The 26,609-nt window shown below is 36.4% G+C and overlaps 1 protein-coding gene across 4 annotated transcripts in view; it reads left to right on the plus strand.

Moving 5' to 3' along the window:
• Positions 1-17,336: 17,336 nt before the first annotated feature.
• LOC306853866 (trinucleotide repeat-containing gene 18 protein-like) overlaps positions 17,337-26,609 on the plus strand; it is a 65,926-nt gene continuing 56,653 nt past the window's right edge. For all 4 annotated transcript variants that reach the window (XM_079391517.1, XM_079391518.1, XM_079391519.1 and 1 more), the window contains exons 1-2: positions 17,337-17,511; positions 18,876-19,196. In XM_079391517.1, coding sequence (XP_079247643.1) covers positions 19,001-19,196 — 196 coding nt within the window. In that variant the 5' untranslated portion in view covers positions 17,337-17,511; positions 18,876-19,000. The remainder of the gene's footprint in view (positions 17,512-18,875; positions 19,197-26,609) is intronic.

Below are 26,609 nucleotides of genomic sequence, written 5' to 3' on the forward strand. Positions count from 1 at the left end.
TTTTGTGGTACCAGAACCACGTGAAATATGTTCCCTCGAGAAAAAGAAAATTGGTTTCCAATCAGCTCTCAATATATGGTTGTTCTCCATTTTACAGTGACCCAGCATGAGTCCACTGAAATGGCTGCTGGTAGGATTACTGCATTGTGTCGAAAAGGAGAGCATATAAACCTTGTGACATCACTTTTGGTAAGCCAGAATTCAATGAAAGTGATTTTATGAATTGAAGCTGTGCTGTAACTCTTCTCCAGTCAAGCTTCACAGTTGAGTGCGTTTTATTGTTCTATAAAGCTGGTTTGTCAGGACAGCCACTGTTCTCCTGTTCCACTAACGTCTTTCACAGTGTTAATGCTTTGAAATGGACTGCACTATGTATTGTAGGAAAACTCATATTTCATTTCTATTGACTATTGAGGTAACAATTGGGCTGTTTTATTATTAGAAACTACTCTCTGGACAAAGGAAAAGTGATCTGGTTACTGAAACATTCTAGCACAGCTCTGACATGGAATATTTTACATTAGAATATTTATAACATTTATATATGTGACCATGGACCACAAAACCAGTCATGAGGGTCATTTTTTTGAAATTGAGATTTATACATCATCTGAAAGCTGAATAAACAAGCTTTCCATTGATGTATTGTTTGTTAGGACTGGACAATATACAACTTGACCGAGATGCAACTATTTGAATATCTTGAATCTGAGGGTGCAGCAAAAAAAATCTAAATATTGAGAAAATCGCCTTTAAAGTTGTCCAAATAAAGTTCTTAGCAATACATATTACTAATCAAACATTAAGTTTTGATATATTTACAGTAGGAAATTTACAAAATATCTTCATAGAACATGATCTTTACTTAATATCCTAATGATTTTTGGCATAAAAGAAAAATCAATAATTTTGACCCATACAATGTATTTTTGGCTATTGCTACAAATATACCCCAGCGACTTAAGACTGGTTTTGTGCTCCATAATCACATATAGTTATAGTTTTAATAAACTTTACCTTTGTCAGAAAATCACAAATAAATCCGTTTGGAATTTCTGTCATAACTTGTAACGAATATAAGGAATCCTACACCGGTTTAGAAACAGTTTTTAAGGAAATTTCACAAACTATTACAAAGAAAAGGCAAAGTAACACATTGAATATGAAATTGTGAGGTAGAAAAACTGAAATGGTAGAACATCCTCCAATTTGTATTTATTTATAACTTAATTCAAATAATTTTCCGCTTAACTAAATGTTTTTGTATTTTAAAGCACTTTTTTTGAAACTATTGAAAATCAAAGAATCTTGTAGTTACAGTAGATCACACTTTGATTTGATCACATTAGTTTTTGATAAAATTCCTTTAGGGTTTTTCTAGGGATACTTTAAACAATTATTGTAAAAACAGCTGCAATTTATATTTTGACAAACACACTGCAAAGACCAGTTCAAAAGAAGTCAGTATTAAGATAAGGCTGTTTTACTGAGTGCAGCTATAAGGCACAGCAATTCAGAGAGCATCGGATCTTGTCATGCGAATTGCAGGGTGCGTTTCAATATCCAAGCCACATTTACTGTCACTGTAAAGCACCCCCAAGGATGTCTGGGATGCCTGTAAAAAATTGCATCCGTCAATGGTCCGCACAAGCAATCACAAATCCGGGAAAAACGGTTTGACAGCAAGGACATGGGTGCGGGTTTTTGTAATAAAACATGTTGATTGAATCTGAGCAAAATTATAAAAAAACATCTCACAGGATGGTTTGTGTTTGCTTTGCTCACTGGGTTCTGCTTTGGTAAAGGCCGTGAAGGCTGGGCTGGTATGACCCAGATTTGCAGACAGCTGTTTCTATGCATTTGGACACACCCCAGAGAGCACAGGAGATGGAGCCATTACAAATTAAAAGGAAACAAAGTGCGATCAGCTTTGCTGGGCTTGAAATAGCAGCATGTATGTTTTATTTCTCCTTTCTAGCAATCCTTTATTCAGGTTTTAGAATTTTATTCTCCCCACACAGCTGGGTATCTCGTTTTGGAGAAGGGGTGCTGGTAACAGCTTATTTGGTCTGAGCCAGAAAGCTCATAAGGCAAAATGAATAATGAAGGTTTCCACCCATGCTGTATGACTAACATTTTAGAGACATTACATCCTAGAGAAATAACATTGCTTGCATGTAGTATTCAAAGATGGCACAGGCTGCTTCACGAGAGTGTTGTAAATGTGTTTGACAGTCGGTCCCTGCAGACATAAGTTGCAAATAGAGAATGCGTGGCTGAAGTTGAGAACTACACAATGCTGAAGGTCATTGAAATGTGTGGTTTGCGTTCACCACACATGCAACGTTTTAAGTGAGAACATTATTATACAGCTGACATATTTACTACCGCAGCCCAACAAAACACTTGCAAGTTTGAAGTTTTTTAAACTAGAAGTTAATACTGAGTACACTGTAAAAACAAACAAAATGTAATTTACTGTAAAAAAACAGCAGATGTGCTTGTCAGAACTTTACTGAAAGAAATACAGTATGAACAATTTATGTTTTACAGACTGACCTTAAAATTACAGTAAAATTTAACAAAAGTATAATACAGTCAAAACAAAAATTATTCAGACACCAGATATCATCTAAAAATCTTATTTACTAGTGGGTGCAGGACACTATAGTTCATAAATGTAAGTGAGAATAGCAAAATAAAGTGAACTGTGACATATTATACCCAAAAATTATTCATACAGTGGATTCCCAGTAACATTTGGAATCAAAAAATATTCAGACACTTTGACCTGACCATATTTTGCTTAAGTGCTTTTTCTTTAATTGCTAATGCGACCTTTTTTACACCACAGACTGAACAAAATTAAGCATTGGTTGGTAATTGATTGACCTAAATTGGTATTATCTAATTGTGTACTTAAATTTAACAGCTGAATATTTTTTGGTTGATTGTAATCCATTTCTGTCAAAGTTATCTGACATATCAAGATGAATTTGTTCTGACACAATCTAAATTCTGAGTTCTTGTCATATTTTATTACCATTTTCTAAACTGTAGCGAATAAACTGTGATAAAATCGGAGAAATGTTGAAGGTGTCTGAATAAATTTTGGTTTGATTGTATTTCATTAATTGAATCTAAGATGAAACTCTAAAATAATTTGAATGGGAAAAAAACCCCATCAAATTTGGGAAATATAGGAATGTCAATTATAATATAAAAATGTAAATTATGGTGACTTCTTTTTCTTCTGAAAACTGTACATTTAACAGTATTTTACTGTAAAATTACATAAAATGTCCTATGTTTTTAAAGGTTAGTTCACCCAAAAATGAAAATTCTGTCATTAAGTAATCAGCGTTGTTTATGTTCATCATGCTATTCTACTGAACAGAAACAGCGCTGATTATGTTGATTACGTTCTGGGGTTCTCTCCAAAATGGCGGAAGACGGTAACTCTGGGAGAAGAATTGCTGAATAAATGATGTTATTATTGTATTAAGTGCAGTCATTCAATCCCATAATACACCTCAATAACAAAATATGTACACTTACCAGCTATAAGTGCTAAATGAACAAGAAGATGGCATCTGCAGCACTTCTTGCTTAGTATTTAAATTGGGTCTCTCATTTTCAGTCATTCATGAAAAAAAAAATGTAATCAATCTGTGTACTGTATTAGTATATTATTAGTAATGTAGGGAATAGGGAATGGGAGTATAGGGCGATTTCAGGTACAACCACTGTTTTTGAACAAATAAATGTTCCTGAATGAATTGGTGTTTTGGACAAATTGGTTCATAAAACTAGTCCTTGTGAAGTAACGTGTAACCTCCTGAAAGAGTTCCCTGCTTTTCTGGAGCACGCTAAAAAACAACAACAGCAACAAAAAACAACAATACACACACAAAATACAGTGAAAAGTCTCTGTGATTTCTGTCTGTATGTATCAGCACTTTTGAAGGAATAAAAGTAAAGGTTGTAGGAGATAATAAGGTAAGATATGTTATTATACACCTTAATCATATGCAAGTTGTCATGAGTAATACGACCCAAGAGACTTCATAAAAGCCAGCGTGATTTCGACATACTGCAATGCACTCAGGAAACCATCTGAAAGTGTTGTTAGCAACATGCACACATTTCCCGAGCATTAGCCCGGCACCATCAGCTGGATATAGATAATTGACAATGACAGTTTCATTAAAGTCTTTCAAACATTTGTCTCTCATTCTTGTAATATGAAGTAGCTTTTGTGCCAAAGCGGCAAAGCTCCTCTCTCATCTGTGTGCACTTGTCTGCTTTGTGGAGTGACACGAGCAGCTGCATCTGGGCGCCTTTTCAGTTGAGGAAGTCGATACTCATGATGTCATGATTAAAAGAAGGCTAAAAAGAGCGAGTGTAACTGTAAGGTATTGTTTGGCAAGCTAAGTCGCGGCTCCGGGGGTGAGCTGTGGTTTTCATACCCAGAAATGGCATGCATGTTGCGGTTGATAGAGGCTGACACGCCTGCACTCCAGAGGCCTCAGAGTCACCGACTATGCAAACCGCACACGGGTAGATGAAAATGCTGTGTGGGTGCATTCAGAATAAGACAGTGCATATTAACAGGAGTTTGTTTTTGTCACGCTACGCTATTTTTGCACAATTGCTAGCAAACTTCAAAGCCACTTCCAAGCTGGGTTTTTTGCACATGGGTAAAATGCGGGTGGCGCTTTGTTAACATTCTCAGAGCCGTTTTATTGCATAAAACTGAAAAAAAAAAGATGACATTATTTTAGTCCAGCAGCAGCTGGAACATGATGATTACTGTGATCTAGTAAAGAATAAAACATTTCACTTCGGTTGTAGTCGATTTTAAAGGTTTGTAGCTACAGCATTGTATTTGCTTTATTGCCCACTTGTATTAAGCCATCATCCTCTTTCTGTCAAGCTTTATGCTTTCATATGCATATACGTCAATATTTCACGGCACAGTTGCCAGTCCCAAAAAACAATAACCTTGATTGTGGTCAGAAGCAATTAAATACTGAACCCGTTTTTCCCATATATTTATATCCCTAATGCATGCACTTGATATTTTTTCAAATCCATGCAGGTTCACAGAAATTTAGGCATCCATCATCCCGGTCATAGTTTCCAAGAGATCAATAATGCAAAATGAAACTTTTTATATGCAGGCTCAAAACGAAAGCCTTCCATTTTCTGTGTGATTTATTTCTGTGCTAGAAGCTGTCACCTTCCATCACCACAGCTTTTATCACTAAATAAAAAGCTGTGCTATAAATCGCAGGCATAGTGGGGTCATTGTATCACAATGCAGTGACGCTCACGCTGTGCCACAGCAATCCCGCTCTTCATCTGACCAATTTATTCAAAGCATCAGGCCTTTATTTAACACGGGAGAGGTCAGGTGACCTTCCTAGATTGGTGCGCCTGGGTTAATGGCAAAGAGCTGAAGCACATCACATTGTATTTCCCAGAATTCACAGCCAGCTACACTACAGGGGAAGTTATGGCCTAATGGTTAGAGAGTCGGACTCGTAATCCAAAGGTTGCGGGTTCGAGACTCGGGCCAGCAGGGATTGTAGGTGGGGGGAGTGAATGTCCAGCGCTCTCTCCACCCTCAATACCACGACTGAGGTGCCCTTGAGCAAGGCACCGAACCCCCAACTGCACCTTCATGCACGTAAAGACTATTTAGACTCCAAGATAAACATTACGGTAGCAAAAAATCAATATTGTGTTTTTGTTTCTTAGCGTCCTAAAAGATGTCTTCTTTGATAAACACTCATTTGTGGCTTCTATCTTTGATTACATCACTTGAAAACAGCATAATGATTGTGCTGATTGTCATTTGCACCGTATGTTTATCATTTTATCTCTTAGAATGTAGCTTGAGGATGAACTGAAATAAAGTTCACATCTGTTCATTTAAACTGACGCACTGCTCTTTCATTACTACCAAGCATTTATAACCATTGGCATTTATGATTAGTCATTTAATGTGAATAGGTTTCCATAAACTGTTTATTTACGATACCAGGCTGCCGTTTATTAGACTATGTATTGATGCAAAAAGCAAATCCATCAAACAAAATGATTTCTATTGTATGTGATTGATGAGATGAAGCAAAATGAGAGCAAATGAGCACAACTGATGGAGTCCAGTAACAAAGCAGAAAATGACTGTCATTTGTCCCTCTTCTATGGATCAATAGGAGTACAATGAGTTCTGAAAATGTCATATTAGGGTTTTGTTCCACTGCTTGTTTGTCATGGCTCTCGTAACGCAAGTAAATTATTTTTTGGACTTCTGAATGACTACTACCTGGTAAACACTTTAATTGCTTTTCATGCTCTTTTTTAGGGTCTCTGTGCTGTTATTACGTTTCACTTTTCAACCACAGTCACTGCTACAGTCAGAAGTCCTTTGCCTGAAATTGCGAGTGTGGGAAAGTATAGTGATGGATGGAATGCAAGATATTTACCGAACAGTGATACTGGAGTGTATGCACAAGTAAGTTATATCAATTTAAAAGCAAAAACAAAATGTTTTTGGTAAATTGAATCATAAACAGGTGTTGCAGAAGCTTGGTTCCAGTGTAAATGGTCTAGAAACATAAATAAACATATCTAACTCGCAAGACATCATAAGACAATTCACAACCTCATATTACTTCTGGGTTATAATTTGATTTGTGATCAGATTCATTCATATTAAATGACAGAACTGGCACCACATTGACTTTCATCTCAGTGTTTTATGTAATTGTTAATTAATTCATCCAAGTTGTTTGCTAAATGCTTTGAATGCTCATGAAATATGTGGATTTGTGGGAAATGCTTGATGTGGGATGGCTTAAAAACACAACTCTTTATATTTGAATGATAGATTTAAAACCATAGATTTAAGAGAAATTAGGATAAATAGTGCAATAAAAATTAATTATAACTGAATAACATTTATCTTATTCTTTTTCCCCATTTTAAATCAAAATGCTCTGGGTGGATTTATAAGAAATGCTTGATGGGGGTTCCACAACTGTTTATATTTGAATATTAGATTTAAAACCATAGATTTATTAAAAGAAACGAGTGAAAATAGCACCATAAAATAAAAGTTACAACAACTAGTATACAACAACTCTCCTGGTCCCCCCTGTTTAATACCTGTAATGAGATAATTGATGGAAAATGTGCAAAATTGCTCATGACATTTAATTACTACAGCTATTTTTTCCCAATTAATATTTCTGTATATATTCCAAAGCCATGTGGACGTAATTGACTGTGGGCACAGAGCACCCACGACACCTGCTTAAACTCCACCATAGATGAGAAGCTAAGATAAACCATGTTTATCTATAAAAATCAGCCTCTTTCCTCAGAATCGCATGAGACTATTTACTGTTATGTTTTTCCCATGACTTTTTAATAGCAAGTTTTCAACCATCGCCGTCCTCGAAATACAGTGCCAGCTTTGTGCTATTTAAAGGCTATTTTCTGCTATTTAAAGGCTATTTAAAACAGCGGGAGCAAAAAAGTGCGTGTACACTCTGATTTTGAACAAGAGCTGCACACTTTTTCCCACCACTGTGGATAAAGCAAATAATTTCCCCATATCATGGAAACATGCAGTCCAGACGTTCAAAGATACAATAACATAAAAGAGATTGAAATCAGAAGCACTGGTACATAAATATGCACTGATTATATTCTACAGTCTCATCTATAATCCACATCAGCAAGTATGTGTAACGGTTTGCTTTCCCAGGCAGACACGGGATACAAAACGAAATCCAATTTTATTAAAGAAACAGGAGAAACTCTGAGATGCAGCAGAAACGTAACTTTAAGACAAGACAGTGACAAAGACTAAACTGAATGCTTATAAAGGAAACGGAAACAATAGAGCAGACTAGATAATTAATTAAACACAGGTGACAGGACTAAATGATGATTACGAATTAACTAAATCAGAACAGGAACTAAGTCAAATAAGGTCAAAACAGAACTGAAAAGAAACAGACACTTAACAGCATGTAATCAGCCAGTCTTTCTGTGGAGTGGTTAAATAAATAAAGAAATGACTTTAGAATGATATTATTCTCAACTCTAAAGCCCTGAAGAACTCTTTTGGTTTTAAGGTTTAATTGCAGCTCTGATGTGCATCAGATCAGAGTGTTATCTGCATATAACAAAACACAAATTCAACAGAACATTTAATCTCACTATTAAGCATCAGAACCCAAGCACACATATTGGAGGGGAACAAATGGTTTAAAAAGCCAAGCTATCGTGATATGGTTATGATCACAGAGCTTAAAACGAAGCACGTCAAAAGGACTCCAAACACTCCTTGCTGTATTGTGAATAATGAGCGGTCATATAAGAAACGGTGTGGGTTGCGAACATTGTGGCAAGACGACTTGGGTTTTCATGAGGGCCTAATTTCCCCATGCTGAGGACGGATTGTCATGTGTGTGCGAACTTGAGCCAAAGCTCAAGGGGAGAAGATGGACTTAAATTCTGCTCTGGCAACAAAATTCTATTCAGACTGACACTTGAGGACCAGAAGTCAGTAGAAGCTGGCAGAAAAAAAGAGCAGGAAGGTCACCGGAGGTCAGGCGGCAGGGTTATTGGGGAAGAGCTCATGCTATCTCTGTATGTGTGTTGTTGGGCTCTAGCTGAAACGTCTGAAGCTTTGCCCTTTTGAAAGACTGCATCTCGATTACTGAGGTACACTGCTGGTTTGTGATGAACCCAGGGCTACTACAAAGCCTGAGTTAATTAAAAATGTCAAACGCTCTCCCACCCGCACCGAATGCCCCCTCAATAGGGTCTGATTTGAACAGCATTTAATTTTTCATTGAAATAAGTTTAATTTCCTGAAAGCTCTCTCTCCCCTCCGAGTCTGATAGACGCTTTGTGTTAGGTCCCTGATTGGATTTCACTGGAAATGTTTAAGCCACAACAACATTCTTATTCACAACGTTTCTTCCAGAGGATTACAGATGGATTTGCTGTATAGTCCTTGTATTAAAAACTGTAAATATTTGGGAAAATGACTGCCGAATTCTGAGTTGCAGATGAATATCTTTCTTTTAATAGACAGCATGTTAAACATGTTTTTACAGTTTATGTGACCCTGGACCACAAAACCAGTCTTAAGTGTCAATTTTTCGAAATTGAGATTTATACATCATCCGAAAGCTGAATAAATAAGCATTACATTGATGTATGGTTTGTTAGGATCGGACAATATTTGGCTGAGATACAACTATTTGAAAATCTGGAATCTGAGGGTGCAAAAAAAACTAAATATTGAGAAAATCGCATTTAAAATTGTCCAAATAAAGTTCTTAGCAATGCATATTACTAATCAAAAATTAAATTTTTATATATTTACGGTAAGAAATTTACAAAATATCTTCATGGAACATGATGTTTACTTAATATCCTAATGATTTTTGGCATAAAAGAAAAATGGATAATTTTGACCCATTCAATGTATTTTTGGCTATTGCTACAAATATACCCCAGCGACTTAAGACTGCTTTTGTGCTCCAGGGTCACAAATTTGATTATTTTCTGCCAAGAAATGTTCTTTCTGCGACTGAGGAAGTGTATTTTTCTTAAAAAATGTTTATGAATATCCAAAAAATGCTGCCTAATGTTTTGATGACTTTGAACAACATATATGAGAGATACCTAGACTGTCATTAAAAGATTTTTTGCTTGTTAATAAACACAATTTGCAATTGACAAAAAATACAATGATTTTGAAATATAAACTGCATATTTTAAAAAAAGAAAGAAACAGACAAAACTTAGACTTTAAACACATTTAAACATTATTAGTCATAAAATAATAAAAACCATAGGAAAAAATATTAGAAAATTAAACTAAAATTAAAAAGTATCATAGCAATACTGTACACCTTACATGCATATACAGAGACAATGGGTTATTTTCATATTATTTTAATGATTTTATTCTGATTTTTTCTATTGCTACATTTGCCCCAACAACTGTTAAAATAACCCAATATTATCGTCTCATTATAAGTCTGTTAAAGCTAGTTACTTTTCATGTTTGACATGTCGTCAGTTAAATATAAGCAGCCTGTGAGTTAAAATATTGAAAAGAGAAAACTGTTTCTTGCATATTGATTTCCTTTTAAATTAAAGAGAAGACTATCACTATATCTAGTGAAATGTGCACCATGAACATCCCATCTCGCTGTATGATTTGATGTGTAATCCTTTTTTTTGTGCATTTTGGGCTACACTGAGCAGTCTGGTCTAGCGGCCGTTCTCTTGTCACTCACAGACAGACGCTGCACAGGGGAGAGAGCGGCCTAACAAAAGGCAAACAAACTCATGAATAAAAGAGCCATGAATATATGTGATGGTGTAAAGTGGGTTGGGACACGTTGGCTGGAATGTGAATATCCTGGGGTACATTTGATCCAGCGCCCATAGCAGACAGTGCATGATGAATGTTGCCCAGAGAGAATTAAAAGCTGTCATAGAAGCGGCCCACCATACTGAGATTAAGCCCCAGAAGGTCTCTGAGCGCTGTGGCAGGTTGTCTCACTTGCCTGTCACTGCCTCACTCGTTTGTCACTGCCTATAAGACTGAAGGCACAGGAAGGCAGAAAGCTACATTCCCTGAGGATTTCTACCAAGGATCCCTCAGAAATGCGAGTCTGTAAAGCGCAATAAATTCTGTATCCAAACATATATTTCAGATAAGTGGCATTTAAAATACAAGATTTCCTCATGTTTAGCGACGTAGAAAAGGGTTGTCCCGTTTCAGAAGAGATCTCTAAGCTGGTTATTTACCTTTTGATGCACTGAGCTATTTTGCCAGTGAGCAGTTGTGTCTCCATAAACTGCAGATAAAGCAGTAAAGTAGATTACATCTGCCCCAGGGGATCAATGTTAAGCATTTGTGTGACTGAAATCACAGACCTGGGAAAACCATTGGAATCAAACAGGCACGACTGAACTTAAGTGTATCATTTTTAAAATATATTTGTATAGGTTTTGCTCTGCCAGATTTGAGTGTTTAAATGAACTCAGAAAAACTCCTCTCTTAAAATGTCACACTGGCGCTGTCGTTTCTGCAAAAACATTCCAGCTTAGAAATTTGTTGGCTATCAGAAAATATGACTTATTTTTAAGAGAAGAGTTTCCTCTCACACACACAGAAAATTTGCTGGTGTTATGTACAACATGATCACAGGCTAATACATTTTTCATTTGTTATTGATAAACTTTTCATCCTTTTTAAAAAAATGTCATTTCTGAAGATCTGAATATTTCTATTACGATGTGAATGGTTTGTACTACAATTTACAACACTTTTATACTTTAGCTATTCACCATATTAGTAAAAATAAGGGGTTAAAACAAACAAACAAACAAATACTAATGGTCAAAAACTTGGAATGATTAAGATTTTGAAAGAAAACATTTTCTGCTCACCAAGGCTGCATGTGATCAAAACACAATAAAAACAGCAATACTGTGAAATATTATTCCAAATGAACATAACTGTTTTCTATTTGAACGCATTTTAAAATATTATTTATTTCTGTGATGTCATATGGCTTTTTTTAGCAGCCATTACTCCAGTCTTCAGTGTCACATGATCCTGATTTTTTGCTAATTATTATAAATGTTGCAACATAGAGTTAATAGCTTAAACTATTTCATATAAATGCTGTTCTTTTGAATTTTCTATTCATCAAAAAAAAAAAAAAAATGATCATGACTTTGAAAATTGTAAAGCGCTAAAACGGATTTCAACATTAACAATAAGAAACATTATAAAAAATTTTTTTTCCAATAATAATCAAGCAATGTTAGAATGATTTCTGAAGGATCACGTGACACTGAAACCTGGAGTAATGACTGCTGAAATTTTAGTTTGGCATCATAGGAGTAAACTACATAAAAAAAGAAAATAGTTATTTTAAACTTTAATATTTGACAATATTCCTATTTTTACTGTATGTTGTGCATAAGAGACTTCTTTCAAAACATCTTGGTTATTTTAAAATGTTGAAGGTTATTACAACACCTCTTTTGGTTAGTCACAGCACGTGGCATTACTTTGCCCTTGACTGTAAATTATATCTGTTGATAAACAGTAATCTTTATTGCTGATGGAGTAGGAAAGATTGCACTCTTGGCTAACATACACAACAATCAGCTTTTCTGTTCATGTGCAGTTAGTCATGGTCATGTGAACTTAGTGCACTGCAAACATCGGTTCTTTGGTTTATGTCTATTTTTTGTTTCTAAGCAGGGGTCAGTTTTCCTCACTAGTATTGTATGAAAATTATAGGGTAACAAGTTATAAAACGAGCTTAGCCAGCAAGGCTAGATACAAGTACGTTGAATTGCATAGCTTGCTAAGGTCCCCCTCCCCCTCCCTTCTCTGGACCTTGAGAAATAAAGCCCACGGACTTACACTAGCTAAAGCATGTGGCTGATACCTTTAGATTGCACCGTTTCTCATCACACATTTTTTACCGAATCACGATCTTTTCTTCCTATATAAAAACAAAAACTTTTTCCACAATCGTCATTAATAAGTTAGTGACATATTAAAATGAGAAATGTAGGATTTCATATGCAGCATAACACGGCACAGTAAACAGGCAAGGTGAAATTATCACAAGTTCGTTTTTTTTTTTTTACACACAGCCCAACACACAGAATAATATAAACACTTACATAAAAAAAAAACGCTCAAATTAGTCCTTTCTTTTTCTCAAACCACACGTTCATGGTTTTAAAAGGCATTTAAAACATGCACTGGAAATGGCAGCCACAACAATCTACGTTTTTATCTTTTGTGTCACACACACACACACACACATGTTGGTTTTTGTGGTTTATGGGGACTCTCCATAGGCGTAATGGTTTTTATACTGAACTGTGTGTGCTATTGCCCTACACCAACCCTACACCTAAACTTAGCTCTCACAGGAGACTTTGTGCATTTTTAGATTTTCAAAAAAACACCATTTAGTATGTTTTTTAAGCCTTTTGAATTACGGGGACATGGGCATTGTCCTCATAAACCACCTTCATATTGTAATACCTGTCATACCCATGTCATTATACAAATTTGTGTCCTCATAAACCACACACACACACACACACACACACACACACAGAGGCTGTCATCTGATTCAAAAGCAACAGAGGCTGTGGGAGGCAGATCATATCTTTATTTTATAGAATTGACCTTTTGCTCAACTGGTAGAGGGGTAAAATTATAGAATTATATCTTTGGTTGCAATAAGTTAGGCCTTTTGTTACTTATTTTGGTAAAAATGTGTCTGCCAAGAATATGTGATGTTGAAATTATGCTGTTTAGAAATGTCAAAAGTTCATATGCCCTCAGAAGAGTCAAAGTCTATTGCTTTAGGAAACTGATTCCCTCATGATTGTAGGATATTTTCCCAGCATGTTCAAGCCCTCTGCAAATAAATAAATAAATAAATAAAATAAAACCCAGGCAAAATTCTATGAGTTTGTATGTTTACCTTGCATATAGACTTTTAGAATCTTGATAGTATTCCATATATTCCTCATATATTCCTGACAAATTGACAGACTTACAAACACTTGGACATCAGCCATGTTTTCATGATCATCACAACACAAGATATTTTCTTCTGTGCAGTAACAGTTTACATATTTTGTAGACAAGAATACCGTTTATTTTTGTTGAATTGTGAACACAGACAATATTTCAAATTAAGTAAAAAAAAGCTACAAGATGCTTGAAGTCAGATATAGTGTCCTTACACACACACACACACACACACATATATATATATATATATTAGTGCTGTCAAATGTGTGTGCTGTGTATATTTATTATGTATATATAATACACAGTCAGTATATATATTTGAAATATTTACATGCATATACATTTATATTCTTATATTATATATTTTTTTAATATATAAAGATATCATATTTTATTACATATATACATGCGTGTGTGTGTATTTATATATACATAATATACACAGTACACACACATATATTTTGTAAACAAAAACTTTTATTTTGGATGCGATTAATCGTTTGACACCACTAATATATATTTATTGTGTTGTATTGTAAGACACAAGCTAATGAAACTGTGGCTTGCCAATTACTGTCAATGGTGAGTGAGTTTCAATGCTTTTAAGTCTACCGTGAATTTTGTGGGCATTTGCATTATAATTATAAACATCTAGCTTCAATTTCACTTGTACAAGGGATGTACAAGCCAGTGTGACTTGCAAATTCTTGGAGGGCATTAAGTTGTTTTTATTTGCACATTTCAGGAAAAAGGCCTGTTACGTACGCCATGCAAAATGTCTGTGGGTTTTACTAACGTAATGTTTATTATGTTATTTAGTTCTCTTCTGGTCTGAATAAACAAGGATTTGCATGGCTCAAAATTCTTTATGTGAAACTGTACATAACAGTTCATGTTTTACGTGAGAATTGTGTAAACTTTTTGTTTAACCTTTTATTCATTTTAATACACTGATTATTGATTTATTAGATTATTAACAGTGCAACTGGCACGAATCTCGAAACATTTTTACTTTATTATATAGATTCGCATTTTTGCACCCATCTGTGCTTTTTCAGGCATTTTACCGGCATTCCCAAGATTCTAACATATTGTAAATTGTTTGGATCAATGTGCAAGACTGCAAGTTGTAGCAAGCTTTGAAAAAAAAAAAAAGTGTGTTTTTGGTACATCCAATACACCAGACATTTTTTGTTTTTCATTTATTTTAATACCTTGATGTTTGTACACATTGCGCATTGCTTTTAGGCAATTAAGGCATTTTATTAAGCATAAAATGTTATAGGCATGTAAGATCATGTTTAAATAAATATAAAATATCTGCATAATATAACTAAGGCTAATATATAATAAAAGCCAGAGCCCTTCCATCAAGTCATATTTTCATTTGAGACATATATTATATTGTACAATATTAAAAAAAAAATAAAAATAAGAAGAAGATAAAAAAATCAACGTTCGGCTTATATGTAACAATTCTATATTTTACAATTAATTTCCTTAATAGACATAGCCTAACCAATATTCACTAAATATTAAGTCCAGCTGGCTTATGGACTGTGGCGCAGAACATTTAAACAATAATACTAAAACACAGAACCATTAAAAACATAGGCTTGGTAGATGTAAAATGTGCATTTTCACGACACGCATGAAACACCCACCTTAACCATCGAGACGATGGGTCATCGTGAACAATGGACGCAAGCAAAGATCCCAAATCAACTATCCATGCTGATATTTATGCATTGGATAAGGCGCACGGCTGTACGTTAACCAACATCCGAAGACAATCGGTATTTTATCAGAGTAAGTTACAGTTAAATGCTCCATTAATGACACACGCGTTCAGAGAGAGCCACGAAGCTGTGGAGATGCACGGATACAACGTCTCGAGACGAGCGGCAAATCCGAGCTATTGTTCCCGCGAGTCCTTGGAGAAACCGGTCAGTCCCGAAGCACGGTGTTTTCCCGAAAGTGTTGTCATTTCAGTAGGAGTTACAATTGAGGAATGCTCTTTCAAACCTGACAATTCACGTAGGTCTTTTCCTCCTATGTGACCCGTTTCCCACTGCCTTCATGAGGACACCTTGAAACCGCCTCACTGGAGAGGCGGACGCCAGGGGCGGTTAGAAACAGTGCCAGTTTTTTTTTCCTAATCATCTTTTTTTTCCCCCCAATGTGGTAAGGTCTCGTGAACTGATCGATTGATCGGCTTGAGTTTGTAGTTCAAGTTCAGATGAAATCGTGATGTCATGCTGACAATGAAAGTGAACGGGTGATTCAGAAAACTGGGAAAATATACTTTGATATTTCTTGCTTGAGCTTGTTTCACAGGCTGTGATTTTGTCAATTGAAACTTCAGTATTTAATTTTACGGATTCTCTGTATTCTCTTGTGGTTATTAAAGTTTTAAAAGGAAACAGATTGCTGGCAAGGGAAATTTACCAATTTTTAACAAATAAACGCATGCGCTGCTTTACACCTGGGGCCTATTTCATAAAACAAGTTTACCAAATAATAAATCAAATCAGCTGACAAAAAGTCAGGCTAACTGAAATAAACCTGGTTTTACCTGGTAGACTTGTTTTATGAAACAGGCTCCTGGTTGATAAAATTATGAAATGCGTGAAGAAATAACAAGCCTTCAGTCAATCTCATATGTGTTCAACTTCACATTAATGCAAGGCAGGGGTTTTTAAATTTAAGACAAGAACTGCCAAATGGGATTATATTTCCATAAAAACCATTTTATACTGTTTGTGTAAAAATATAGTAGCCTAATGCTGTTATAAGACAATGTTCTGTTTCCTAAATATAATAATTTACTTTTATATTTTCACTGAACAAAAGCCAATTAAAGCAAAGTAATAAAATATTATCTGCAAAATAGGTGTACCATCTGAAGACAACAATAGCGAGGAGAAACTATAGGAAGATAGGCCTACAATACATTTTACTATCTGTTCTTGAATATATGCGTCGCTAAATAGTCTAACTTTATTTTATTCCATTAAAAGCTACGACTGTCAGTAAAAGACAGAATGAGAGTGTAATAATATCAGATCGTGAAAGATCAAGCATTGAACATACTGAGGGGACAGGGTTTAAGATTGGTCCTAGATTAAAATAAATGTCAGAGCGGTCTAAACTGAAAAAAGCTTGGACTGGATCTTAAAATACATCAGTGCCATCGTTAGGTCTTAAAATGCACACAAATAATGCCTTTTTCTAAGGCATGTTTGTAAAATCTACTTAAATGTCCTAATTTAACAAAGGCCAAGTCCTGGTTTAATCTAAATTTTTCGCCGATCGCCCCCTTGCGGTTCCCGGACTCAATTTCGAAATCCCCTGGTCTGATCTACAAAGCTCTACTCATACCATGGATGCTTTAGAGAGTTGACTGGTGTAGTGTGTGTTCATTGAGTTATAACCAGGTCCGCATCCGTCTTTTAATGAGTCGAGTTTGAGCGGCCTTGAAACTGCCCTCCAAAAATTCTTCGCTTGTTTTGATCATTCAAGTCTAGAAGGAAGGGGAGCTTGAAACAGTTCAACCTCCTTGTTCCATAATTGGCTTTATAGAGCTGGCGAGGAGCCGACGTGTTTACATGGAGTTGATGGACACTTCTGTAGACCAATCAAATGCTTCGTTGTAGACCGTGTCGGGTGAGATTGGCGGAGGCGGAGCTTGTTAAACAATGCGTGTTTCATTGCAGAAGAGTTTAGCGAGAGCTACAGTGGTTTGAGCACAGGGCCTCCCTCCGTATGTGCTTTGCTCTGCGTAACTACGGATGGTTTGTAAATGGAGTCTAAGACATTTTCCACCACACGTCTCACGGATTTTGCGAAGAAACTGGATTTTATAAACTGAGTCGCCATTTCAAGTAAGACGTCGCCAGCTATCATTCCGCACATGATCCGGTACACAGTAACATGATGATTACGAAGCAAAATCTGAGACACTTTAAACAAAAACAAGAAGAATGTTCTGTTTACGCGGGGGATAGTTTGGCTCGCGAGGTTTAGTCACGCTACTTCTTTATCTGCAGCTCACCGAGCACTGTTTTCGAAAGATTAACGTTTGGGCGGAAAAGTTTTGTTGCTGGAAATAGAAACGGGAAAGTTTGAAACGTGGCTGTCGATCGGCTTGGTGTTGCCATCATGATAACTTATATAACAAGCGCGCATCTAAATTAAACTTTGACTCGTCGTTATTTTCAGTCGTGTTTTGATGCCTATATTACTTAATCTTGACATTCAAGCTACTAAAAGTTGCCATGTCAAAAGGGCAGGCGTTTGTATACGGCATTGTGTAATTTTTTTTATTTTTTTGTAATAAAAATAATAAGTGAAATCACATTTGGAAAGGAAGAAGTGGAACCACCTCATCAAATCATAATCCTGTTAACATTAACCATTTATTTTAAATTAATATCGCCTAATATAAGGATAAGGCTGCAGTGACAAACTGTTCAGCAAGGTATTAGCCTAACTTACATGATTGAAACTGCTTCTGTATGCATGTAAAACTAGTTATTAGTTTAACGGGATAATGTAGCTACTTCTCTGGATATTAAAACAGACTTATATGCATTATATGCTGTATAGCCCATTTGGAGGAGATAAGCCTGGTTTATTTGCACTCAAACGTCTCGGCAGAGGTCAATAACACACTCCGTTAAATGGTAGCCTACAAGAAGCAAAGAAAATAACATTATTTTTACCATCATTAAGAGGTTTGGATAACCAAAATCAACCTGACTCGTTCTCCAGTGGTGGTTCTTACATTCATCCGTTTAATACAGTTATTTTGATTTAAACACACTGCTCTTGACCGTTTACGTAGAATATTATATATATGTTTATGTATACGATACGAACAATAATAAATATGTTTGCAATCCGTTTGAATGAACCTATAGGTCACTTTGGGTGAATGATCAGTCAAGGGTGGACCAAAAGGCTGGATTTTCGCCCAATATAGTGCCTGCAAGCAGATTACGAGAGGCATTACCGTCTGTTTATCCTAAAACGGACTTTTAGTGAGTGATATTAAACGTTTTGATGTCGGCTTGCATCCTCGCTCGCGTTGAGAAGATTGCTCTCTTTTTCTAGTGATCTAGTTGAGATTAAAACTGCGTCATTATATGCCAGCACTGCTCGTGGTCACCTCCATATAATTTTGGATTAATTTCAGTAGTGATCCGCATCTATCGAGATTATTTCTTCTTCTGTTTTGTTTTTGTAGGTCGGCAGAATGCCGGATAAAGACACTGATTTGCCTGGGAATCTAGGGACATTATAGCCATTAAGACTGGCTTATTCGGATTTACCCGATCGGACTGTTTCTTTGATCAAGTTGGGTCATTGTGGATGATGGATGGCCGAGACTTCGGACCCCCCAGATCTGTTCATCTCTCGGGGCTGCCCATGGAGTCACACCGGCTCGGCGCGGCGCCTGCGGCCGGCAGAATGCCACCGTCTCCCGGTCATCTGGGCGCGGGGCACCCGGCGGCTCTACACACTGGAAAATTTCTTTCATCGGCCATGAACCTACATTCTCACCACAGTAAGTGCAGTTTAGTTTATTTTTCCTCATTTTAGCAAAAGCATTTTTTTTTTGGTAGAATATGAAAACGCAAAAATCACTTTTTAACTTTTTGGCATTTTTGTAAACGATCTGCAGTGCTGTTCAGATCTTCACGTGTTATGTCGCTTGGTACGACTTTACGGAAACATGGAGAGGAATGAATGATGTTTAATAGTGTTAATAGTGATTTAATACTTCTGTTCAAGTTTATGCGGAAATGTGTATGTGCGCGAATACTCCTATTAAACAAGTGTTATGATTCGTCTTAATATAGACTATAAACTATTCACAAAACAGGAATCGCGTCCGGTTACAGATAAACACAAACATATTCTCATTGGCTTTCAGATGTAGGCGACTCGTAAACATTTATGGGAACAGTTGTTTTTAAAAGCAGTGCAAATCACGCGTCTCCTCGCTCGCAAACAAAACTAAAGAAAAATGCAAAAAACGTAGAAAGTAATGCGTGTTTGTTGGCGCAAGTTGAATTATTCAGCTGTTTGAGTTAAACACAAGGTGTCTTTTGGGCAGAAGACCTAATGTTTTAACTAGCATTCAATGAAAATCGACAATATGGATTAATGACTGAAATTGCCCCATTTGTTTTCCATCACTCCCCCTCTACGGCTGGGGCAAACACTACAATTATTGCTCTTCCCGAGTGAACTATTGCCTTCCCTGTCACTCAGTTAAGTCACAGTGTCTGACCCTTGTGTTTAGAAATACTCTAACAGTCTACACTGCATATTAAAGGAAAATTATGTTTGCTGAGATGCTACATTTCGTCCTGTAAATGTTATGATGTTATTTAGATGCATATAGCTGGATTCATTAGTAACATGCTGTATGGTCTTGTGATTTAGTTATAATATTTTTTTAGTAGGCCTAGTTGTTGTTTTTATTAAGAAACAGATCTGTATGTTGTTCTCATTGAGATGACTAACGTGTTGCACAAATTATTTTAAAGTTGAAAATATAATGAAAATGTCACACTATATGACCCTTCTCAGGAAAAATCCACACATTTGTGCTGCATATAGGCATTGGGGCATTTTTTTTTACTGGGTTTAATTGGATGCTGATAAGAACATTGTGTTGTGAAGTCTTAAAGACTGCAAAAAAAATCTTTATTGTGAGGATATTGAGTTCAGAGAAAGAACTGTTGGTGTATTATGTGTTTCTGCAACTAATAGATTTGAGGTTCTGTTACTGTCTCTGTCAATTATTGTGAAATGGTGGTTTCTGGCATGTGCAGTAATAGAAATAAATGTTCAGCTTATGTTGCTAAAATAATGCAGTAGTTTGTTGTAATAGTTATTGGAAATTCTGAAATGTAAGTCTTCATTAAACAAATGACTGCCAAACAGCATTAATGATGCTGTATAACATAGCTGTCTTGTGTCCTGGGGCTGGACCCAATGCAAATTATTTGTAACGAATGTAGAACAAACCACCATCTACATCAAGGTTTGTCATGAATGACAACAGTGCTTGGATTGTTTGTGGGGGAAAAAAACTGTAATTTTCCAGTGTAGCAACCTATATTAAAAAGTGATTCTGTGTTATATCTCTGGTATATTGTTAATGTTTTTATATAGTTAATGAAGTTCTTGACTTTTCCCTTTTCAGATAGATGTAACATTTTGCAGATGTCAAAGAGAGCCTTTAGATCTCAAAAGAAAGGAGATTTTACTTTGTTTAGGTGTGTAGATCTCAGCAGTTTACTATGCATTTTTACAATCTATCTGAGAGAGCATTGCATTAGTTCTAGTTGCCCTCACCCTAACCTTCAACTACCATGACATTTTTACACTGTTATTTGATGATTTATACTGATTTGGGTAGTGTAATAAATTGTCACTGCATTTGATAGCACCTTACCCTTATTGGATGATTACCTATCAGAGATGATTGTTTTATTGCCTAGAGCTTTGAGTCATCCAGTTCTTTAAAGAATTAAAAAATGCATTTTGTGTTGTGTGTGTGTGTGTGTGCGCGCACATACACGTCTATCTTTATCTAGCAATTTCTTGGGTACAGGAATCAATAGAAACAAGACCTTCAAAGGGCATGAGGTGCTCTTTGCTCATGAGTCCAAATATGTGTTTTTATTATTTTGATCTGCCAATATGTTCGCTAAAACATTTTTTGTGGCATTAACCTACCACACAGTGTCCTTGTAACATTTTGTAAGAAATGTTATATTGACAACATTACATAAATGCATTTATTTTAAAATGTGACATCTCATTGAAGTATTCATTTGTATTTAATTACTTTTTTCATATATGGTCTTCATGCGTAGTTGTACTGAGTGGCGGATACATCATATGTTTATGGAATGACTCAGTTTCCTGGGAACTGCCTGAACATTCCATTCTTTCCAATAATAACTGTTCAATAGCCAAATGTCCTCTCTTTGAAAGAGAAAACGGATTTCTGTCTCTTGTTTTGCTGGTTCACCAGATTCTATGGAATATGTTTTTGTGACTGGATACATTAGTTACTGAATGTAGTTTTTGGAAGAGTTAAGAGCAGCATGTAAGTGCACTGTAACTTGAATTTGATCACTGTTCAGTATGGGGCACAATGTTGGGAAGTGAGCTTTTTAAATTATATTATCAAGCACTTTGTACACAGACATGTTGAATTGTAAAGGAAGGCTGTTTTTGAACCCCTGTCTCAGCGCCAGGTAACAAGGGAGGGTGGCTTCTGGTTTGTTGGATTTAAACCAAGTCACATGGTGAGAGACTTGAGGGGAATGTGAGCAAAACTTCATGCCTGCAATTTCATGTGGAGTATATGAAAATATGTAATTTGAGTCTTGAATGCACTACCCTTTTACATGTGGGGTGGAAAGAAAGCAATCTCAGTTTGTGCCACATGGGTGCTTCTCAACAGATTCAGAACTGTTCTGGTTTTCACCCAGCTGTTCGTCATCCTGCATTACTTAACACTGTTTGATACTTGTAAGGCTTTGTAGAATTGTCCAGAAAAAAGAATAACAGCAGTAGTTGTGGAGAGGATAGAACCGTGAATAAATGGGTGATTTAGTTTGTAACATTGTTTTTCTCTTAAACCGAAGGAGAGTAGATGTTTGAGCAAGCTAAATGAAGTGGCTCTATTTTGGGAAAGGGGTGGGTGTACATTTTGGAGTTTTTGCACCAGCTTGTGAAGCAAACATGTACAATATTGAACACTCGTTCCAAAAATTTCACGCATGAATCCAACTCACCAGATGGCTGTTATTCTTGGATTTCAAAGTGACAACATTCTGTCCCTTAACTTTAATGCTTTGCTGTTATGGAAAGCCTTTTACTAGTTGCAGAGCATTTCTATAGGAAGTGCTTTTTTTCTGTAATTCACCTTAATGGCAACCATTTTTTCTGCAATCTGACAAGGACCCTATGCATTGCACACATTGTTTATGAACTGTAAATCGTCATAATGATAGTAGAATTACAGGGGTTTGGAGTTTTGTTTTAACTTCCAAGATATGGTTAAGGTTCCTTTTATGTAACTGTTTTTTTTTTTTTGTATTTACTTAAATTCAAAATGTTGTATTTAATGCTCATTTTTGTTTTTAAGCAGAGGCATGTTTTCCTTTGGGTAATGGCTTTCTCATTTGAACTGTTTAGATTCTTAGAACTTCTTACATTTACCTCCTCATTTGATTCGCATCTAAAGATCAACTTTTTCAAATATGTTTTGAACACCTCTTGATATTTACAGCACAACACTTTAAAACAGACCTGTAAACATGGCAGAAATGATATGAATCATCACCCAAAGGGCTGAGTTTTTGGGCATCTGGTAGGAAATGGCAGAGGGTGTTGAGAGCTTAAAGAGATGGTTTGAGAAACATGAATCCAGGAGTGTTTTATAGGGACATAAACTGCTCATATGCTGGTCTTCACATTTAACACTGAACATTTCACTGAAAAGGAATATGCTGTTATGCATAATATTTGCTTCATCTCTACAACATTTTATGTAATACAATTTATATGTCATTGTAATTAAAGCGGTGGATCTAGATGAATATACTCGCCTTCTGTGATACTGTAGTTTAGGGACAGTAGAATTAACATTGTTTTTCTGTTGCTGGGAAGGAGGATGAAGGAGAACAAGCTTAAATTGTGTAATGCTCAGGGTCTGTGTAATAGCTGACATGTTCTGAGATTTTTAAAGGATATTAATCTGAAGATTATATGGCTTTCTGAACCTCAGAGAATGATTCACCAAGTTTGTTTTGACCTGCATTTACTGGTTGATGGTTTTTTCCTTTCTCGTTGTCCTTGAGTCAGTGATTGTCTATTGTTCAGACTGAACAAGCATCCATTATTTTTTACTTCCTTGTCTTATATCAGTCATGTTAGCCTTAGTAATTGTAATAGCCTTACTAATAGGGGGGTGTTAATGTTTGTTGAACATGCTGAAAATTAATGCATGAAACGTGCCTTTCTACTCCATAGCCAACTCGTTTAACAAGGTTCCCGTGCATCATGAGAAAATGCAAATATTCGCTTGATATGCCTTTGAAGTGCGCTGCCTTTTGAAATGTACGCTTGATCGATTTTCATATGGCGCATCAGAGGATCCCAGGGTTGCAGCCCTGCTGGTGGTTTATGGGCTGTTTTTAATAGAGGACCCTGGTGTTTGGCCTCAAGATAGGAATGACTGCCTCCACATGGTTCACTCCCCTCTCGATTTTGGGGTTTGTTTTTATTGATTCCGTTTGAGCACCCTCTTTTTGCTAAAACCCCAAATCGCAGCTCTGTTTTATGTGAATTCTTCTATTTTGGAAGAACTGTCTTTCCTGTTGTTACAGCAGCTTGCGGGTATACAAAGCCGTTTCTGTTGTTACGTTTGTTATTTTAGCCTTATTTCTCAAGCTGTACATTATACCATCATTTTAATGGCTTCTCCAGAAATGGCTGTGCTGCCTTATTCAGGAAGGGAACAAGCCGTCATTTATAACCTGAAGGGTGTTTTTAGGGGGGAAAACCACTTGCAAAAATGACCTTTGCCATCCAGGTGTTATCCTTTCCCGCTATGTACGCTGAGGTTTCAAGGTTACAGGAAAATTCCTATGAAGTACAGAGGGAGGGAAAGAGCTAAACCAGTGATTGTTGCCATTTATTTAGCAACAGGATGCGACGAAAGCCGAATTAATGTGTGACAGTCCTCAGTGCTGTCTGGTTGTATCACGGCAGTGGAACTTACTCTGTGGTCTGCCTGCAGCGTCGGCTAGGAGCGGGCCGTAGTAGACAGTATGAGACCTGTCCCTCATTGTGATCTACTGTGACAGGCGAGGAGCTCAGCTGAAAGGGTGAATGGTAAAATGCGGGTGTCCAACCCCCTCTCTTTCTGAGTGGTATGGCAGGAGCGCAGGGACTGATGGAAAGAGAGCAGGAGGGGGAGGATGTGTGTAAACGTCCTGCAGCCTTGACTTTCCTCTGAATTAAACATAAAGTGTTTAGTGTCCTGGCGCGTAGACCCCATTTGCTTCATCCTACATGGGTTATGCGCTGCACACATTTGAAATAATCTCCCCCGGCTGTTAGACATGCTCATGTGAATGTATTTTATTAGGAGTGCTGGGGTCTCACTGGAGGGTGTTTGCAGTTTATTTTTTCCTTTTTTTATGTGTCCGGATGATTTTGAGTTTTTTTTTTTTTTTTGATTATTTGAAGCCTTTCTTTCTAAAGCGTTGATCCCTAGTCTTCCTTCATAATGCTGCTCAAAAAAAAACAAAAAAACTTGGGAGTGCCAGGAACTAATACGAAATTCCCTTTAGAATAATCCCATTGTACAGCAAGAGTGGGAAATGGAACATCCTTGATTTAACATCTGCATGAAGTGGCAGTGGGGATAAAATGTTATTAAAATGTGATTGGAAGGCTGATAAGATCAAGTTTCTATGTTGCAGAACCTCGTGGCCTAGAAAAACTACAGTGTGTCTGTGCTGTTTAATTTGGCTCATTTTTACTTATTTTTGGTATCACTATACTAAGTGGCTATATTATATTTTATATTATATTACGTTATTTTATATTATGGTTCAGATATGTTCACTTATGTTGTGTTAGCTCATTATTATTATTATTATTATTATTATTATTATTATTATTATTATTTGTATTTTTTTTCTTCAGGTTTGAGTTTCAGTGATTGCTTTTCTGGAAGTTCTTTTATAATTTGATATCTATAAATGATTTTATAGGCTGGTAATGGCATTTTACAGTACACTGAGTCACTAGCAGTAATAATTAGTGCTCTCAACTGAAGTTGCTGAGACTGCATGTGCACACGGGTCTGAAGGATGGGCCAAAGGGCAGTGAGGGTGGTGTCGAGACCGGCCTGCATGTGGATGGGGTAGTTTGTGACGGGGGAAGGGCCACACATGATAGCAATGACCTGACCTGGGATTAGGCCGTGCCTCTGAAAAGCTAACAAAGGATTTGAAATGAAAGCCAGCACTGCAGCCCTGCTCTCTCATATCACTGACTCCAGTTACAGTCCCTGCAACAAAGTGCTGAAGACGCTCATACTATTTTAGCTTGCCCAGCCGTGGCAAACATTTACCAAATGCACACAGTTGTTTTCATTTAGTTTCCTAAATCAGTACATGGATTATTAGAGGTAATTTTTGGTTCTTTAAATGTGCAGTTTTAGGTAAAAGTATCTACTTTTACTTTGAGTAATCTTTGCTTGAATTGGATTTTATTACACTAGAATTTATACTGCAGCTGCAGTTTAAAGAAATTTCCAGTGTATACAATGTTTTCCAATTCTACTAATTCTGCTAGTTATATTGTTATTATTTAGATATTTATTATAGAAATTTGATCAGCTCATATGGAAATGTGGTCTTTTTGCATTTGTATTTATTTTTTCATAATTCGCAGGAAACTTTTTTTTTTTTTTTTTCCCTCCTGAGGCGTTTGTCATCATGTGCTAATTTGTCTGAGGTAAGATGAAAGGGTCAGGTGAAATCACAGCACCCTGTGTAATATCTGGAATGGTGGGATCTTGAATTTGGACACAAAGCCTTATTTTCCATGTCACTGATGTACAGTGTTGTTCTTGTGTAATGAAAAGGTGATGAGCAGCTTTTCTTCAGTGCAGATATTAATGTTAGTAGGGCAGTACATCACATCGCACAGCTGTTTGAAGTAGATATGATGGAAAAAGCTGCCGCATAATACAGAGCTGCTTCTGTGTTTTTATTCCATGCAGCATTTAAATTTTTTTCTTGTTTCATTGTGGGCAAGAAATTGCAAAATTTCATCACACACTCGCGTCACTCCTTGGCCGCAAGGTCACGGCTCTGGCTGCTGGCAGCACCTTAAAAAGACACGCTGTGAACAAATGCTACTTTTGTAAGTT

This window comes from Barbus barbus (assembly GCF_936440315.1).
Source record: "Barbus barbus genome assembly, chromosome: 3".
Classification (NCBI taxonomy): Eukaryota; Metazoa; Chordata; class Actinopteri; order Cypriniformes; family Cyprinidae; genus Barbus; species Barbus barbus.